The sequence below is a fragment of the Ctenopharyngodon idella genome, chromosome 17 (genome assembly GCF_019924925.1).
Source record: "Ctenopharyngodon idella isolate HZGC_01 chromosome 17, HZGC01, whole genome shotgun sequence".
Lineage (NCBI taxonomy): Eukaryota > Metazoa > Chordata > Actinopteri > Cypriniformes > Xenocyprididae > Ctenopharyngodon > Ctenopharyngodon idella.
In genome coordinates, this window is record NC_067236.1 from 17,855,313 (window position 1) to 17,873,833 (window position 18,521).

The 18,521-nt window shown below is 35.5% G+C and overlaps 1 protein-coding gene across 1 annotated transcript in view; it reads right to left on the minus strand.

The window, feature by feature from the left end:
• The window catches only part of LOC127498249 (lysophospholipid acyltransferase 2-like), a 71,506-nt gene that overhangs the window by 8,670 nt on the left and 44,315 nt on the right, over positions 1-18,521 (minus strand). Inside the window, exons 4-9 of the mRNA XM_051867389.1 lie at positions 14,840-14,935; positions 14,118-14,173; positions 8,659-8,713; positions 5,345-5,528; positions 2,582-2,774; positions 31-134 (exon numbers count right to left, since the gene is read on the minus strand). Of these exons, the coding sequence (XP_051723349.1) occupies positions 31-134; positions 2,582-2,774; positions 5,345-5,528; positions 8,659-8,713; positions 14,118-14,173; positions 14,840-14,935 (688 nt within the window). The remainder of the gene's footprint in view (positions 1-30; positions 135-2,581; positions 2,775-5,344; positions 5,529-8,658; positions 8,714-14,117; positions 14,174-14,839; positions 14,936-18,521) is intronic.

Sequence of the window (18,521 nt, forward strand, 5' to 3'; positions counted from 1 at the left end):
TGGAAGTAGCATGTTTCGTCTGCTTCGTACCTCAATGTCAAGTATTCTTAAATTCGATATTCTGTCCCATTTTGGGGTGCCATCTGTGTTATATCCATTAAATCCAAAACCAGCTGCATTGTTGATGGCATCAGCTGTAAAAGAGTGAAAGAATTTAGTAAAAACACTATCTCAAAGGCCACGTTTACACAGCAGAAGAATATGGTTGTCAGTCCTGTCAGTTTTTGGGTTTGACAACTGCATTTACTTACAGGTAAGAATCTCGAAATGTCCCGTTCAAAAAGGAACTCTCAGAATGAACTTGCACTGGGAGTCAAGCACGTATTCTCTTACCACTAACCATAGCGAAAGTAATATCAAAGATGGCAAAAAACTGAAAAGTCAATGACTGGATGTAAAACCGAAACCACACATGAAAACCCACAACACATAGTAGACATTTGTTTGTGCAGCGCAGAGCATCTCTCTCGCACTGTATGACAATGACAGAAAACTTGTTGTCGAGTCCGGTTCTGTTCACACAGCGTGGGTTTTCCGAGAATACGGATGTGAGTCGGTTCGGCTATAGTAAACGTATTAAGTAGTGGTCAACCGATATATTGCCAAGGCTGATATAGTTTTTTTTGATAAGTTTTTCTGTTTGGCCAATGTGTTGGAAGCGGGACATTTATTTTGACGGCTCTGAGAACGGCAGCGCCTAAGCACACAGCGCGCTCATTCTCCGTCTTCATTCTCTATTTAATGTCCAATAATGTCTAAAATGTTACTAGATACAACTGTTAAACAATGACAGTAAACTGTATACAAAAAAGTATTATAGCGTTTGCTTTTATATTATTAGTAACAGAAAGGCAAACTTTCTCATTTACAGTCAGCATTCAGCAAATACGCATTTATATCAATTAAACAAATCTTTGAATTTCTAATAAACATTTAATTTCACAAACCTTGCAGATTTAAGTCGAATCCAGCTGTCAGATATTCTGAAGTGTGCATTTGTAGCCTGCATGAACTAGTTACTCTGCGCGTTATGGTTGGTCCGTGTTAATTAAATATTTAAACAAGTACAGTTTAGCTGTCACTGGAGACACAGGATCGACAAACTTTAAACCCTTGATTTCAAATTATGCTGCACTATATTCAGTTGCCCACTCAGTCATATTCATGTCATTTTCACTGTGTAAAACTAGTATTACCTTGTCTTTATTAGGAAAAAATATGATTCCCACTGCGCACAAACTTACCAGATTACAGAGCGAATTCACCCTACAGGGTAAATTCAGGTTGTTTGGGACACTTTTTCCAAGTCATCAATGGCAAAAAGTGTCCCAATCACCCTGAATTCACCCTATATATCGGCTACCACCCTGCTCTCTACGATATGGGCATCGGCTATTAAAAAAACAATATCGGTCGATCACTATTAAGGACTCAAATACAGGACTGACAACTGTTACAACAGTTAATGGTAAGAGAATGCAGGCTTGATTCCCTTTGCACATTCATACAGACAGTATTCGAGACGCTACTGAAAGTGGCTGTGTGAACAGGACATTTCGAGACTCACACCTGTAAGTAAATACAGTTGTCAATCCCAAAAACTGACAGTGTGAACGTAGCCAAAGTGACTATGTTCTATGACTCAAAGACAAGAACCACCTAATATCCAACTGGAAAATTAGGAGAAAACACCCTTTACGAACACAAGAGGGCAGTGTGACGCTGCCTTGAACATGGCATTACTAGCCATGCTGCATTGTATACACTGTTTTTTTTAAATGAGAAAAAGTATGCAACAATAAATATTCATATAATAACAGTAATGTTGTCACGTGACCTTATTAAACAAACCACATTTATTTATTGAGTGATCTCCTTTTATTTTGGATTTTTAATCAAATTATATGCAAATATGTCATGGTAGACAGATTATATATTGTGTCAGGAATGAGATTATTCTTCAAGAATGAAAACAAGTATTCCTTTCAGTGTGCTCTGCTGCACATTTAATAATGTAGTAGGTCATCTTAATATACAGATACATACAGAAAATTTGCATACTGTTCACAACACACTGCAACATACAGACAGAATAATATGATACTGACGTGCTTTTAAAAGTATGATAGTTTTATTATATATGTGACCCTGGACCACAAAACCAGTTATAAGTGGCACAGGTATATTTGTAGAAATAGCCAACAATACATTGTATGGGTCAAAATTATCAATTTATCTTTTATGCCAAAAATCATTAGGATATTAAGTAAAGATCATGTTCCATGAATATATTTTGTAAATTTCCTACCATAAATGTATCAAAAATGTATTTTTGTGAGTGGATATGCATTGCTAAGGACTTCATTTGGACAACTTTAAAGGCGGTTTTCTCAATATTTTGATTTTTTTGCACCCTCAGATTCCAGATTTTCAAATAGTTGTATCTCAGCCAAATATTGTCCTATCCTAACAAATCGTACATCAATGGAAAGCTCAGAAAAGTGACCCTTATGACTGGTTTTGTGGTCCAGAGTCATATATTTAATACTAGAAGAGCACATTGGCCATCTGTCGTACTCACCTAACGTCCATACAAAGTAGTACTTGGGGCGTAAAGCCAACATGGAGATGTAGAGGTACAAGACCTGGATGTAGAAGGGGTTAGAGGCCATGAAGGTGTCATCGATGACACGATCTGTAGGGCAGGCGGAGTAGATCACCAAATAAACCATTAGGGACAGAGCACACGTGCACAGTTTCTGGATCACGTCCCTCTAGAAGAACAAAACAAACCATTGAGTCAGGACACTACTAGAATCTATGAAACTGTCATTGAATAGTATCAAGTATCAAAGCTGTGCCACAGTAGTTTACATTGTTTAAAAAGCCACTGAAAACACTATCACATTTTAAATACAGATACACTATCGTTCAAAAAGATTTATGTTTTTGAAGGTTTATGCTCCCTCTTATGCTCACCAAGACAGCAATTATTTGATAAAAAAATACAGTAATAAAACTATAATATTGTGAATTATTACAATTTATAATCACTGTTTTCTTTTTGAATATATTTTAAAATGTAATTTTTTTTGTGTGATGGCAAAGCTGTTTTTTCCCCAGTCTTCAGTGTCACAAGATTCTTCAGAAATCATTCAAATATGCTTATTTGGTGTTCAAGAAATATTTCTTCTTATTATCAATGTTGAAAACATTACTTTTTGTGGAAACTAGGGATGCACCGATACCGATACCAAGCTCATGTACTCGTACTCGTAAAAATACCCCCGATACCAAAAACCGATACCTCACGTGACATAACTGACAGAATTTTCCGTCCACAGAGACACCGACGGCAGCAGCAGAAACAATGTCAGCCTCAGGTGTGTGGAAATACTTCAAAATTAATGATGACAACCCACACATTGCGAACTGCATGCTTTCAATCACAATTCGTTATCGATTAGTGAAGGCGGGATAGGCGGAACCGCGCTGAATAACACAGACCAGAAGCGCTCTCTCGCGCGTGCGCGCTCTCTCTCTTTCTTGCGCGCGATCAGTTCTCCTCGCGCCTGAATGGTCAAATACACACATAGTTGTCAAGATGTCCATCGTGTGGAGTATCTCACGTAAATACAGTCGGTTATGGCTTAAGTCGACCTAAACATTTGGGTGAAAACAGGATATGTGTCAGTATCTTTTGTAACATAAATGTCTTTACTATCACTTTTGATGAATTCATTGCGTCTTTGATGAATCATGTATTAATTTCTTTCTGACCCTAAACATTTGAGCTGTAGTGTATGTTATAGAAAAGTGCCCTTTTTAACCTTACATGTTTCTTTCTTTCTTAAGTGTCTTTAAACACCAGTCTCGTTGTGACAACCTACTCCATATAGTGTGGATGTTCAATAGTCTTTAGGATATGTTTATTCATAATCATGACAAAATTATATCTAATTTTTATTTGCTATAAAATCAGTGAAGAGAGCAAAGAGATGGTGAGAGTCTCTGATAGGAAATTCATTTGTGAATGCAACTTCCTCAGGCTCTTGTGAAACATGCGAGCAAGCTGATTCAACAAATGTTTTTCTATTGAGAATGAAACCCATAAATCACTGACAATATTTATAGAAGTCTGAAGCTTTTACTGGAGAGTTGGGTTAAAAATGTCCATTAAACTAAAACCATTGTGAAGCTCCTGAGGAAGAAATGCATATAAAAGCATGTTCATGTCCAGAGCTACACTCAAAACAAACTCTCCACTCAGCAAGCCTGAGCAATATGAGCTCCTGCCTATGAAGATTTTCATTCATTTATTTAAATGACATTAAAAAAAACTCCATAAGACAACGGATAAAGCAACTTTTTAGCACAAAATGAATTTCAGTTTCTGTCCATTTAAATCTAAAGTCTTGTCAGTGCACATCATTGTCTTCAGTCCTTACAAGCATTTTCCTTGTAAGGACTGCAAAACTGGTTCTGTCACACCATCGTTTTTCAGCTGGCAAAACTTGTCCTGAAGGGGTCATTATATTCTTGTCCTTCCTGTTTGGTACAGTTTTTCATGTTGGGTTAATACAGTACAGGTCAAAAGTTTGGAAACATGACTATTTTTAATGTTTTTGAAAGAAGTCTCTTATGGTCATCAAGCAAAAATACAGAAAAAAATATTGTGAAATATTATTACAATTTAAAACAATGGTTTTCTATTTTAAAATGCTTTAAAATATAATTTATTTCTGTGATGCAAAGCTGAATTTTCAGCATCATTACTCCAGTCTTCAGTGTCACATGATCCTTCAGCAATCATTCTAATATGTTGATTTGATGCTCAGTTATTATCTGGAGTAATGATGCTGAAAATTCAGCTTTGCATCACAGAAATAAATTATATTTGAAAGTATACTAAAATAGAAAACCATTATTTTAAATTGTAATAATATTTCACAATATTACTGTTTTTTTCTGTATTTTTGATAAAATAAATGCAGGCTTTATGAGCATAAGAGACTTCTTTCAAAAGCATTAAAAATGGTAATGTGTCTAAACCTTGGACTGGCACTGTGTGTGTAAATGTATATATATATATATATATATATATATATATATATATATATATATATATATATATATATATATATATATATATATATATATTTATTTATTTATATATATGAATGATATATATATGAATGATGAGATATATATATATATATATTATATATATATATAAATGAATAAATCTACAGTATATGAGAGCCCAAATGTGTGCAGTACTTGCTCTGACTTTAACCTCTATTCAGTCACCAGAGGGAGCAAGAGAACTGAGTCAGTACACTACCTTAGGTGAAGGGTCATTCTGCTTGAATTTCCCGTTCTCTTTGCCGTTTGACTCCAGGTGCTTGGGCTCATAACATCGGCCTTCTATAAAGGCTATGTAATCATTATAGGAGCAGGTCGGGCCAGCCAGGATCCCCATAAAGTTACAGTTATAACTCAGATACTCCAGCAGACTGGGCATCTTCCTGTACAGAAAACACAAGGACAGAACAACAATAACCCACCAAATAAAGTGAATTAAGTAACAAACATAACCAAGGTTAAATACCAAAACATGATTTGCTATGTAGAGGAGATAATAATGAAAAAGGACAAATGTTAACATATTAACGTTATTAATATAATGTTTGTTTTTAAATATTTAAGCAAGCAGGGAATGTTATAAAGACATTTAATGTTACAAGGCCATTAATTAGTTTATGAAGACTAAGGAATCATGGGAAGCAGCTTTGAAACTAGCTTACCGACAAGCTAACTACAATTAAGCAAGCTTTTTGAAAAAAACTGAGCTACAAGCTAGAAATTCAAGACAGTTTAAAATATTAAAAATGTTATTTACATATAAATGTTATTTACATAGATATATTTTAATGACATATTTTAAAATATTACATATGATATGACAAATAATAATAAAATCAGACAAATAAAATAAAAATATAATGGCAAATACATTCAAATTAAATAAATAAATAATATGTATATATTTTTTCAATATTTTGTATTGCTGATCTGATACAAAAATCTGAAATGAAAAATGTATGACAAATAAAATAAGAAAATTCCCAATTTTAAATAACTGAGCTGAAAACTATAGTCATGAATCACAGTATCTTACTAAATGTTTCACAACAAAAATAAATAAAAATAATAATAATAATTATAATTGTAAATGCCACAATGAGGAAGTCTGGGACTCTCTTGATAAATTGCTTGTTTTGAACCAGTTCACTGGAATGAACTGTCTGAACAAACTGAACAAAAAAAATGAATCCATCACATTTGTCATGAACAGTCAAGTAGCATTTTGTCACACTGTTCTTATTACTTCTTGAAAACAGCTGATCAATGATTAAATTGAATGATATATAGGAGATTTACAGTACGATTACAGGAATCTGATTTGATTGCTAAGGTCTCAGTCGTGAATGTGTTAGTAGAATATGTGACCTGCACTTTAGCAAAGATCAAACATGACATTGTGTCATGTTTGATCAAGAATGCAAGTCATTCAGTATGTACAGTAAACATTGACATATTGCTTAACATTCTGTGACCACATGGCTGTGGTACAAACATTGTTCAAAACTGCACTCATTAACTATAGGGTGTGACTTCCGAAACCTCGGAATCCTGACGACTTCCTGTGTGGAAATCGGCTCACATGATGCAGCGGGAATGTTCAGTTGCTTGGCAACAGCCTTCAGGGCCTGATTGTGAATGATTCTCCAAGAGCTATGCTGCTATTTGGGCACTGCAGAGCAATATTACGCTCGAAATTATTGTTATTTAAGAATGCTGTGCACTCTCTGAGGGGACTAACAACCATTTGATCAGTAAGAGGGACAACAAATCTTAACCTCTAAAACTTTGCAAGCATGTATGCAAAAAAAATAAAAAATAAATGTATATATATATCTATCTCACTAAATGTTTATTTTATTCATATATATCATATACTTCAGTCATGAAACTCTAGAGGGCGCAGGCTGATAGGTCCTTCACATGCAATCTGCGAACAATCACATCATTATCAATGGAACAAGCTGATTGGCCTCTGCTGATCCTGCAATCAAAGAGTTTTCTTGTTTAGCATTTAAATAGGCTGGTTCAGTGATTGCTGCAAGCTGGTCCTGCAGAGCTTCTCTGAAATCCTCCACCTCCCCCAGCTCCACCTGCCTAGATCTGCTACGGGATTTATGTTTGTCTATGTATGCAGCAGCAGCATATCTTACATGCTCACAGCAGCGTTTTTGTGTGTCTGTTAGGAGTAGCAAGTCCATACCAAATACATTAACACTGCCATATTCAATAACATGACAAAACTACTCAGAGCTCAGAGTTGTCACAATTTATATAGATAGTGTCTGTACCTCTCGTTGGTTTCATACAGTTTACATAATCAGAGAATAATTGATTTCAATTTGAATTGGTTCATTTAAATTTCACATTTCAAGCTTTCTATAGACATATTTCTTATCGTGACTGAGGCAAGTATACACTAAGTTACGTTTTTTTTTTTTTTTTTCTCCAGAAAGGAGAGAGAGACGGAAGAAAGCGCATCCTGTTTTTTTTTCTTTATTTTACAAAAGTACAATGTTTTGCTGTTATTGTTAGTGTATACAAATAAAAGAAGACCCTTTACAGTTTGAAATGATATCTTATTCTTATCTGTATGACCAAAAACGATAGTATTTTAAGTTCTTTCTGCTGTTATGAGAAAAAAAAAAATCCCTGCATGCTCATCGAACACTAATTTAATATGCCAGAATTAAAACCCGATTTTCGAACAATGCATAGCGCCTATCGGCCAGATGTGCCAAAAAACACTTATTTATAAACTTCAATATTTTATACAATGTGCTGTCTTGAGTCAGCATGGGAATTCACCTCCATCCTAAAACAGTGGCTACTGCAGTCCCATTCTCATTTGTAATATTTCTAAGTTTTTTTTTGTGAGGGTCCTAAAAGAAATTTGATGATATGCTGCTCTAAATCATTTTTACTTTTCTTTAATTTGGTTAGCTGTAGTTTTCATGTTGAAATAGACTATTATGTGACCATTGTGCTTTGAGACATTTTGAAAAGCCACGCATGGATTAAGGCCACCGGAACCAGGATGGTAACTTAAACGTCAGTGTCATTTCTCATCACAAGAGCAGGAGCGCTAACAGTGAAAGTCCATTTCTGATTTTATTGTTGCTTTAGTGTGCGTGTTGAAGCATTTTAATTATATATATATATATAAAAATCTTTATTTTAGATATTTTATATGGTCTATTGGTGAAGTAGCATTGATTACTGTTGAGAGGGGATAAATTTTTATCCCCACCGGGGATAAAAATAGTTCAGCAGAGGCAGGGATATTTAGACCGGGGGGGTGGGGGGTGGGGGGGTGGAATCCCCACAGCAAATCTCACCCATATACACACACACACACACACACACACACACACACACACACACACACACACACACACGTATATACACATTTTGACTGTTGTCAGTGTGGGTTTAAAGTTGATTTTCTTTCAAAAGATGCAGAAATTAAATGAGTGACCTCATCCCAACCACAAACATACCTTTCACACATACCTGACAGCAAGATACTTCTGATTGGGCTTTAGATGCTCCTCCCTCTTCATCAAACCTGTGGGAAAAACACATAAAACAGGTCCGAACTCATCAGAAACACTTCCACAAGACACTATAATTTAGAAACATTTAGGAGTTGAGAAACATAGATGACAAATGCTGTTCTGTTTGATTATAATGCAGCAGTGTGTGTGTGTGTTTTGAGGCAAGTGGTTTCCTGTGGTTTACACTGACCAGCAGAAACAGCAGTTATACTCTGATACAGCAAATATGTGTGAATGAAGCCCACGTGATAATGCAGAATCACACACACTCACCAATATCACGTAGCTGTGCTTACACATTCAGCGTTTTCAAAGTTATGTGTCAAATACAAAATTGTTTTATTATACAGGCTTAGTGAGAGCAAACTGAGTGCAGTATATTTAAATCTTTAGCGCCCACCCCAATGGATTAAAACAATGATAAATGCAAATAATTACTAAATGCATGTCTCTCTTTATCTTGCTCTCTATTTTAATGAATAATTTTATTCAGCAAGAACACATTCATTTGATCAAAATTAACAGTAAAGACATTTATTATGTTACAAAAGACTTCTATATCAAATAAATGTTCAAATTCACTTTCTATTCATCAAAGAAAAACAAACGTAGCAAAACTGTTTTCAACATTGATGATAATAAATGTTTCTTGAGCATCAAATCAGCATATTAGAATGATTTCTGAAGGATCATGTGACACTGAAGACTGGAGTAATGATGCTGAAAATTCAGCTTTTCCATCACAGGAATAAATTAATAACATTTTTTAAATAAAATATTAAAATTGATGTAAAATTGTAATATTTCACAATATTCCTTTTTTAACCGTACATTTAATCAAATAGATGCAGCCTTGGTGAGCATAAGACTTCTTTTGAAAGCATTACAAAAACTCGTAGACCCTTACAGAATCTTACAGGTTGTGTACACACACACACACACACACACACACACACACACACACACACACACACACACACACACAACCGTTGACTGTAGACATTAATTAAGAGTCTGTGTGCTGCTCTGCTCCACTCTGGAGCGTGAAGTCTCCGGGGTTAGTGAAGAAAACGGATCAAGCCATTCCTCATTCATCTCTGTCGATGCACCGACAACTACATTAGTCACCCTATCAGCTTCTGCAGGCTTTAATGGCTGCTGGGAAATGCATAACCAACAGCAGCATGTACACACAGACACAATCCCGCTCTTCTTCCTTCAGCAAATGCGACAGCATCAACAACACCTCATGATATTTGTTCACCGGGCAGCACTCTCGGGTCCTACACAGACTCATTGAAATTTACTATTAATAGCAAAAAGAATTGCATGTCATTACAACAGAACCGTAGCTGTTAGAACAATAACTACAGACACATTGAGACATGGTGCTAATGCGGAAGACTCAGGTTTAAATCAGATCCTAGAGAGTGCCACAGGGATGACGTATTTTTGTAGGCCAAAATCTGTAAATGAGTTAGCATTTTAGCACATCCTGATGTCAGAGTTTTTGGTTAAATGCCAGAATTAAAGGCACAATATGTAATTTCTCGCTTATTCAAAATTCGCAACAATTGAATCTCTGATGACTCAAACTCAATTCACCTTTATTCTTCAAGGTGGCAATGTCTGATACACAATGATGATGTGACGTTTCACTCATAATTACTGCAGGCATAAAACAAAAGAATAATAAAAACTTGAAATGGCTCAGCAATTTACTGAAGAGCAAGAACTGTACGCAATCAATCAAATATTAAATGTCACTGTCATCTGGTGAAGAAGCTGTCAGCGATCAAAATATTGATTTTGAAGTTTCTGAAAAGATAGATTTGAGAATGTGTTTATATGGCGCAAATATGAGCCAGATGCTGAATGTACTGGGGAAATAAGCTCTGACAATGACAGTGATGATGGTAAAAAGCATCTGCTCACATTGAACCCTTCCAAGTTCCAAAAGTTAACGTAATATGCTTTATTTTATTCTTTTGTAATTGTTATTAAAACATAAAGAGTTTTATACTATTGTAGCAGTTAGAGAGCCATTCGTGTTAGATATAGTGTAATAACGAATGTGTAATGATTGACGAAACATTCATGCATTTAAGGGTTACATAAAGACTGAAAGAGTTGTCGGAATCTCGGTGGTGGTGTTGAAGTCATGTGACCGTGGCGTAGTTCGATTATGGCCTACGTTTAGCTTTTTACTTCTGGCTATTACCCTTCAAAATTCATAATAGTTGTGTTCATTTGTAAATATTATCATGATGAAAAAAATGTGTAAGAATCAAATTTTTGATGGTCACAGATCTTATTTTCTGCAATAATCCAAAAGTCAATGGAAAAATTATTTTGGGATTTTATCGAGGGAACCATGGTGATGCCAATTTCCAGGTTGGTCTACACAAAATATGTCATTACTGGCACTGCAGCATTCTACACCTCAATAATTTCCTGTCACCTCTGTATTATCTCAAGCATTTGACAAAAAAAAAAAAAGTTCATAAACAATAATTATTTTTATTTTTATTAAAAATAATAATAATTTTATTAAAAATAACGACAAAGGTCATTTGCCACACTTTCAATCTGAGTTCAGTTCTCCATAAAGTGGTGGAGGGAGGAAACCATTGCATAACTTCATTAAAACACATGGATTAATATGTCATGTGTGTTGTCTGCAGTGGAGCGGCGCATGCAGAGCTAACGGCAAGTCATGCGGAGACAGCTCAGAAGTGCTGGGCTGCAGTTTCGGCCAGCTGTTCTGTGAGCTACTGCTTCAGAGAAATGGGATGCGCTCTCTTAATCTTCCCATAAACCCTGTTAAAGGAAATGTGGTGACCGTAATGCCACCACTAAAAGTGACTCAGTCACATATCAAAGCGATTAGCTGTGTGGCTGAACAAGTGTCTAAAAACTATGCTAGGATGCCGCGCAATCTAGTTTGCTTATCAGTCACCTTGTTTACATTGGATATTCGCCACTCGTTGATAAAACTGAGTGGTTCCTCTTGGTTTCCTGCCATCATGCTTCCTCTGCTGCTCATTCCTTTGTGCTTAAAGGAATAGTTCACTCAAAAATGACAAATTTGCCAATATTTACTCATCAAGTCATTCCAAATGCTTTTCTTGTGTGGAACACAAAAGAAGATATTTGCAAGAAAGTCAAAGCAGCTCTTTTCCATCCAATGAAATTGTATGGTGACCAGGGGCTGTCAAGTTCCAAAATTTACAAAAAGTACTATATACTGTAACTGACAGATACACTATTTTCAAATCTAAGACAAAAAATTGACATTGCCTTTTTTTCATAACTTTGGGATCGGTAAGATTGTATGAATGTTTTTGAAAGAAGTCTTTTATGCTCCAAGGCTTCATTTATTTGATCAAAAATACAGTATTTTTTTTTTTTTTTAAAGTAATTTACAAAATATACCTAATAACCAAAAAAGGTGTAGGCTGAAGCCTATGATTATTATGCCTACCCTTTTCACATAATTATCTAGTAAGCATCACTTTTCTCACTGGAGTTGATTTAGCCTATACAAGATAAACAAAAACAGTTACATAAGACATTTCCCTATAATGTGAATACATAACTACGAAGGTAACAGTAATATTTTTTGAAAAACCTACTTTTGCGAACTAGTCGTAGGTTTTTCGCCTGATCGCAACCAAACCAGTGCAGAAAGATTCTCTGATTGTCCATAACTATTGAAAAAACTCAATTTCGATTTACGCCCATGACGGGACACCAAAACGTTCGAAGTGGGCGTGGCCACTTCTACTAAAACAGCCAACCTTTCTGAACAGAATGAGATAATTCCACCAAACTCGGTACACTTGTGTACGGGCTCAGGCTGTCGGTCGCACGAATAAGGACGTTGCGACTGGCCAATTGGTGGTGCTATAAAATGAAAAAAACTTTAAAAACGGCTATAGCTACACAACAGTCAGTCTGATTGACTTGAAAACTGGCATGCGGTGTCTTTGTCCAAGGTGCCGAGATTGTCTACGAGGACATTCTCTTATCTCGAAAAACACGGCCGCCGTCAGCCAATGAGTTTCAAGCGGCTGTCAGACAAGGCTAACAGAATTGGTGATTGGAACGAAACTCGCTGGGCCTGTTTGACTCACGGCCCTAGAGGCCTGTGAAAAATTTGAAATAAATCAGCCACCGGGGGATATACAAAGGATTGTATATCATGAGATTTTTCGCACACGCCCACGCCATTCATACCATATGGTAGAACTCCTCATTCTGAGCAACTTTGCAACCACCACTATCAATCGAATCGTTCGTTAAATATTGGAGATTGTTTCAAAAACCAACTTTCGTGAACTAATCATAGGTTTTTGGCTCAACCTTGATAACTGTTAAAAAGCTTTAAAATGAATATTTCCTTAATAAATTGCCTGTTTTGGCTGTAAATGGTCTTCTCCATCTAAGATCTACTGTAGGTGGTTACAAGCTTGCTAAATAAAACATTATACCTTTTTACACAAGTGCTTAAAGGCCTTAAAGTGCTTGAACGCCGGTAATTGCTGCTCGCAGCTGTATTTTAAAATGTAATCTATTCCTGTGATGGCAACGCTGAATTTTCAGCAGCCTTCAGTGTCAATGATCCTTAAGAAATCATTTTAAATGCTGATTTGGTGCTCAAAAAAAGGAAATTAAAAATATTAATTTCTTTAAAAATGTAAATATTACTGACTCCAAACTTTTGAACGGTAGTGTATATTCAAATATGGTTTTTCATTTTGGATGAACTGTCTCTTTAACACACTCAGTGGAAGCAAAGTCCATTAAACTTGAAATCGCCCTCATTCTCCTTTATCAATGATTCAGATTATGCAAAAATGATGTGGTGATGCAGCACAATTAGTATCTCATTAAACAGATCTCACCAAGCTGCGTAATAAGCGATATAGTGTGTTGGATGAGGTAGTGAGGTCTGTGAAGTGCAACATCCAGCTGGCAGCCCTAACTACTTTGGCCCACTCACAAGAGTGCAGCGCCAGCAGTGGAATAAATCAATGGCATACGAGGACGTTCTGTAGCAGCAGGGTTTAACAGCCCTTATGTAATTCCTAGAGCCTCTAACATGGTCATAGGTAGAAGCAATGGAGCTGTAGAAAGATTTCAGGTAGAAATCATGCCAGTTTTATAATATAATTCATTATTACTTTTCAATCATGAAGGCAATGCCACTTTGTAAAGAAACACTACGCGCCTATAGACTGAACACATAATACGCATGTGCATGACACAAAAACTTGCACTTTGAAACCTGTTTTTCAGGCCCCCAAACGCCATTGCCATGTAAATGAATGGCCAAAACGCATAAAAAGTTTCCTGTTCTTAGTTGAAAATGGTGTTGTATAAACTCATCAGATTAATAAAACTGTTACATACCATCATGAATCTCAAACGCCAAACTTGTGATCTTCTGTGTGATGACCATCATGGGCCTGGAGACAGAGAGAAAAGGAAAGAGTGTATGTGAGAGAGATCCTGTTTACAGCTGATATCGATTGGATCCACATGTATGTAAGAGCCTCCACTTCTTTCAAACCAAGCTATTCAACATTCATTATTTATACAGCTGCACTGACCACATCTCTTCACAGCTTCTCAAGGGTTGAGCTCACCCTTGGTGTAGATGATTCTGATGCACTTTGATCCTGAGGTAAAACTAGCACTGATATACCTGCTCTCGCTGTGGTAAACATGTATATTTCATTTGAGGAGAGCTGGAGTCTCGATGTAGTGCGACATAAAGCCGAATGCAAGCATATTTTATCCAGATTCTTGAGAATATTGTACAATACGAACAGTGATTTTTTTCTCCCTTATGTTCAGTCCATAGGTACTAAGATATTTTGAGGTGCATACATGAGGCATATTTTCACAACAGACATGGAAACCTACTTAAAATCCCCAGTACTTAAAACTAAAAAGGTACTAAAATACTAAAAACTAAAAGGATTTTATTTTTGTTAGTTTTGGAGATGTGAAAATGTATTTTAGTTTAGTTTGTTTTTCCCATTAATGTTGGTTTTTATTTTTATTTCAGTCAGCAAAAATATTTTCACTCAGTTTTTATTAATGATGATTTCAGTGCAAAAATAACTTACCCAGTGAAGTCTGCTGAGTACATGCCATAGTCAAACACATAGATTCTGGTGACCTGGCAGAAACTGAGATATCCCAGCGTAACCACAAAGCAGTATCTATGGAGAAGGCAAAAGAGGGGAAAAGTTAGGGAAAAAAAGGCTATATTTGGTACAACATACCACATACTGCTGAAATGAAATAGGCCTAGTATGTATATTGTGGGCACTATGCAAATGCTATGTATGCAAAATATGCACTGCAGTATACGGGTGATTCTCACGAAAACTTGGTTTTAAAAATTTCAAACATGAACATTTTAAAAATGCTTTAATTAACACATTTTTTTTTTCAGACATTAGAAACAAAGTCTGGAGTATTTGTGAACATTAATTTAAAAACATTTACTTATAATTTAAGACCTTTTTGAACATTTTCCAAAACAAGTCCTAAAAAATCTCATTACCGCAACAGTCTGAAAACATCAACACTGTTAGAAAAGCAAATGCATTTTCACATTTTTAAAAATGTATTATTAACAGTCATGGAGAGTTACTTGAAATTCTGAAATAATATTTACTTTTAAATGAACAGTTTTTTTTTTTTTTTTTTGATTGATTTCTCTCATTACTGCAACACCTTCCACAATTTACCACCTATTTTTTTTTTATATTTCAATGAAACCTGACATATTTTCAGAATGATGCGGCAAACCTGAAAGAACATATTGTATATATTCTGCACATGCATTTAAAAGCAAACTACTATTTTTCCATCTATTAAATAAATATTAAATAAACACTTGTTGCGGTAATGATAATCAAAATGTTGTGTACATGGTCTGATAAGAGAATTTTTAACTTTTAACTGGATAAATATAAAGAGATCTGTCTACTTGGTAGCCATCTTTGAGGTTCTAGCACATGTGTTGCTTAATTCAAAATCAAGATTTTTTTTAAAATTTTGTGCGTGTGTGTAAAGAGCCCTTAAAAATGTTGTGGAGGATGAGAATATCAGTCATGGACACTTCATTTTTCCACTGTTATTTAATATATATTTATTTTTATAATATATAATAATTATTTCTATATTATTGGCAAATGCGGTAATGAGAATTTCAGCTGAAAATATAATAAAACACAAAAATAATTCATTTATATGTTGAAATTACTCTTTGTTCAGTGTAGAGAACAATATTGCCTTTATTATGATGTTTTTATATATTACTAAAATGCATGTTTAATATTTAAAATCATTTAATGGTTTTGTGAGAATGACCCATACAACAAACCTGTGTGAAAATACTGTATCCCACAATGCAATGCACTAAACTTGACCTTGAAATGACTTGAATTTCCTGCATGAAAAATGAACCCCAAGCAATTTTAAAATCGCTTTATTTTACTGACTTTTGGCAGTCCAAACAAATTAGTAATTTTTATAGATAACTTGGATAAAATTAGAAAAATAACAGATTTTTTTTTAGTTTATGAGATTAGAAATGGATGTCTCTCATTGAATTAAACGTAATTCAATCATGTGGAAATATTGCTGTTTGAAATGTTTGTTGTTGCAAAACGTGAACTAATTTACATATATTTGTAAGTGCACAGTATATTCAGTAAGCAGCAAATTCACTGCATCATCAAAATAGACAAGCGAGTTTTCTATAAAAAAAAAAAAAAAAAAAAAAAAAAAAAACCCGGTTAAAAACAACCCAAGTTGGGTTGAAAATGGACAAACCCAGCAATTGGGTTGTTTTAAGATAGGTGGTGCCTCTTGCTAAAGATGTTTGTGGGGAATATTTCATTTCTTTCTGCATTTAAATTAACCAAAATATCAGAGAAAAATAGTAAGGAAACAACTGAACAGTAAGAAATATTTGTAGTCAGACAGTTCCGCTCAAATTGTCTTTCCTACACACTAAAAAAATGCTGGGTTAAAAACAACCCAATTTAGGTTGAAAATGGACAAACCCAGCAATTGGGTTAAATGTCTGCCAACCTGCTGGGTGGTTTAATTTAACCCAACTATTGTTTAAAAATTACTGTATTGCTTGCTTAAAATGAACCCAAAGTATGTTGGAAATCAACAATTATTAATATGTTTAATAAATGAACATTTATTAATACGTTTAATAAACATTTAATAAATGTTCACCTTTTGATTATTATTGTTGCCTCTAGTAATTATGTGTCAGATTTTTAATTTCCAACCTATTTTGGGTTCATTTTAAGCCAGCACGTTGGGCAAACATTTAACCCAACCGCTGGATTAAAACAACCCAATCGTTGGGTTTGTCCATTTTCAACCCAACTTGGGTTGTTTTTAACCCAGCATATCAACAATTTAAGCGGAATTGTCCCACTACAAATATTTCTTACTGTTCAGTTGTTTCCTTACTATTTTTCTCTTATATTTTGGTTAATTTAAATGCAGAAAGAAATGAAATATTCCCCACAAACATCTTTAGCAAGAGGCACCACCTATCCTAAAATAGCCCGAGCCTTCAATTTGCCACAAATAGCTCACATCTGATATCTGATATTATACATGATAATTCATGCAAGTTATTTGCGTACTACAACAAATTTGTGAGTGGAGAGAGAGTGATCAAGGCTGCTCCGTTACATCGCTGCCTGAAGCGGCATGTTACAACAACACTATCAGACTCGTGCCGTAATTTCAACTCGGCTTAATAACTTCCTCCCACAATCCAATAAGGATCGCTCTTTTATTCAGCATATTAACCATCAAAAGGAAGTTAAAAGCCACTGAAAGTTATCAAAGACCCACTGACGTTCAGCAGGGCCTCAGTTTGAGGCAAAAGCATTTGGATTTGCCCTCACTATCAGCTGCACACAGCTGCAGAATGTTTGGTATGTTACATTTCAGGTTTCTGACTCAAATAGCCAAGTCCCCCGTTTCCTCACTAGGCAACAGTGGGCAAATTCTTGGCATTGTAGATCCTGTCTTTGCCTCTAACAAAGCTGGTTTAACATGTCTACAGTCCCACTCGCAGTATTCAGAGGCGGTGCCTGCTCTGTCTCAACACTAGGCCCTTCATCAGAGCTCTGAGCAGCACTGTGTGTACTAAGAAGACCTTCTTCTGTTTCAGCATTCTGAAGGATGATTGTGCGGAGGTTGTCTTCTAGTTGCATAGGGAACATTGTACAGTTGGGAGATGGACTATGGTTTTTAGTGTAGAATGGTGGTGGATCAGTCTCAGTCAAGAAGCCATATGCATCCCAAATCAAATTACACTGAAAATAGTATGCCAAGTATGGCCGGATGGTATATTTTTGTGGATTTTCAAAGTTTGCATCCTTTTCAGCTAATGCATTTTTTCAGCTAATATTGACCATAACTGCAAAACAAAATAGTTTGTGATGTTCTCTTTCTTTCTTTCAACTTGTCTAATAATAATGAATTTTAAGGTATTGTATAGGCGCGTTTCCACCGCAGAAATTTTCCCCAGGAACTAGGGACTTTGGGGTGGTACTCGGTGTGTTTCAACCGCAGGGACCAGGGTCTAAATGAAGTTTGGGGTAAAAATTTCCCCCTCAGAAGGTCCCTGCTCACGAGGTAGTACTTTTTCAAAGTTCAGGAACTTTTAGAGGTGGGACTTGGGCGCTGAACATGCTGATTGGTTGAGTTCACGGAGCATTTTGATTGGTTGACTCCACGCAGCATTTTATTTCAACC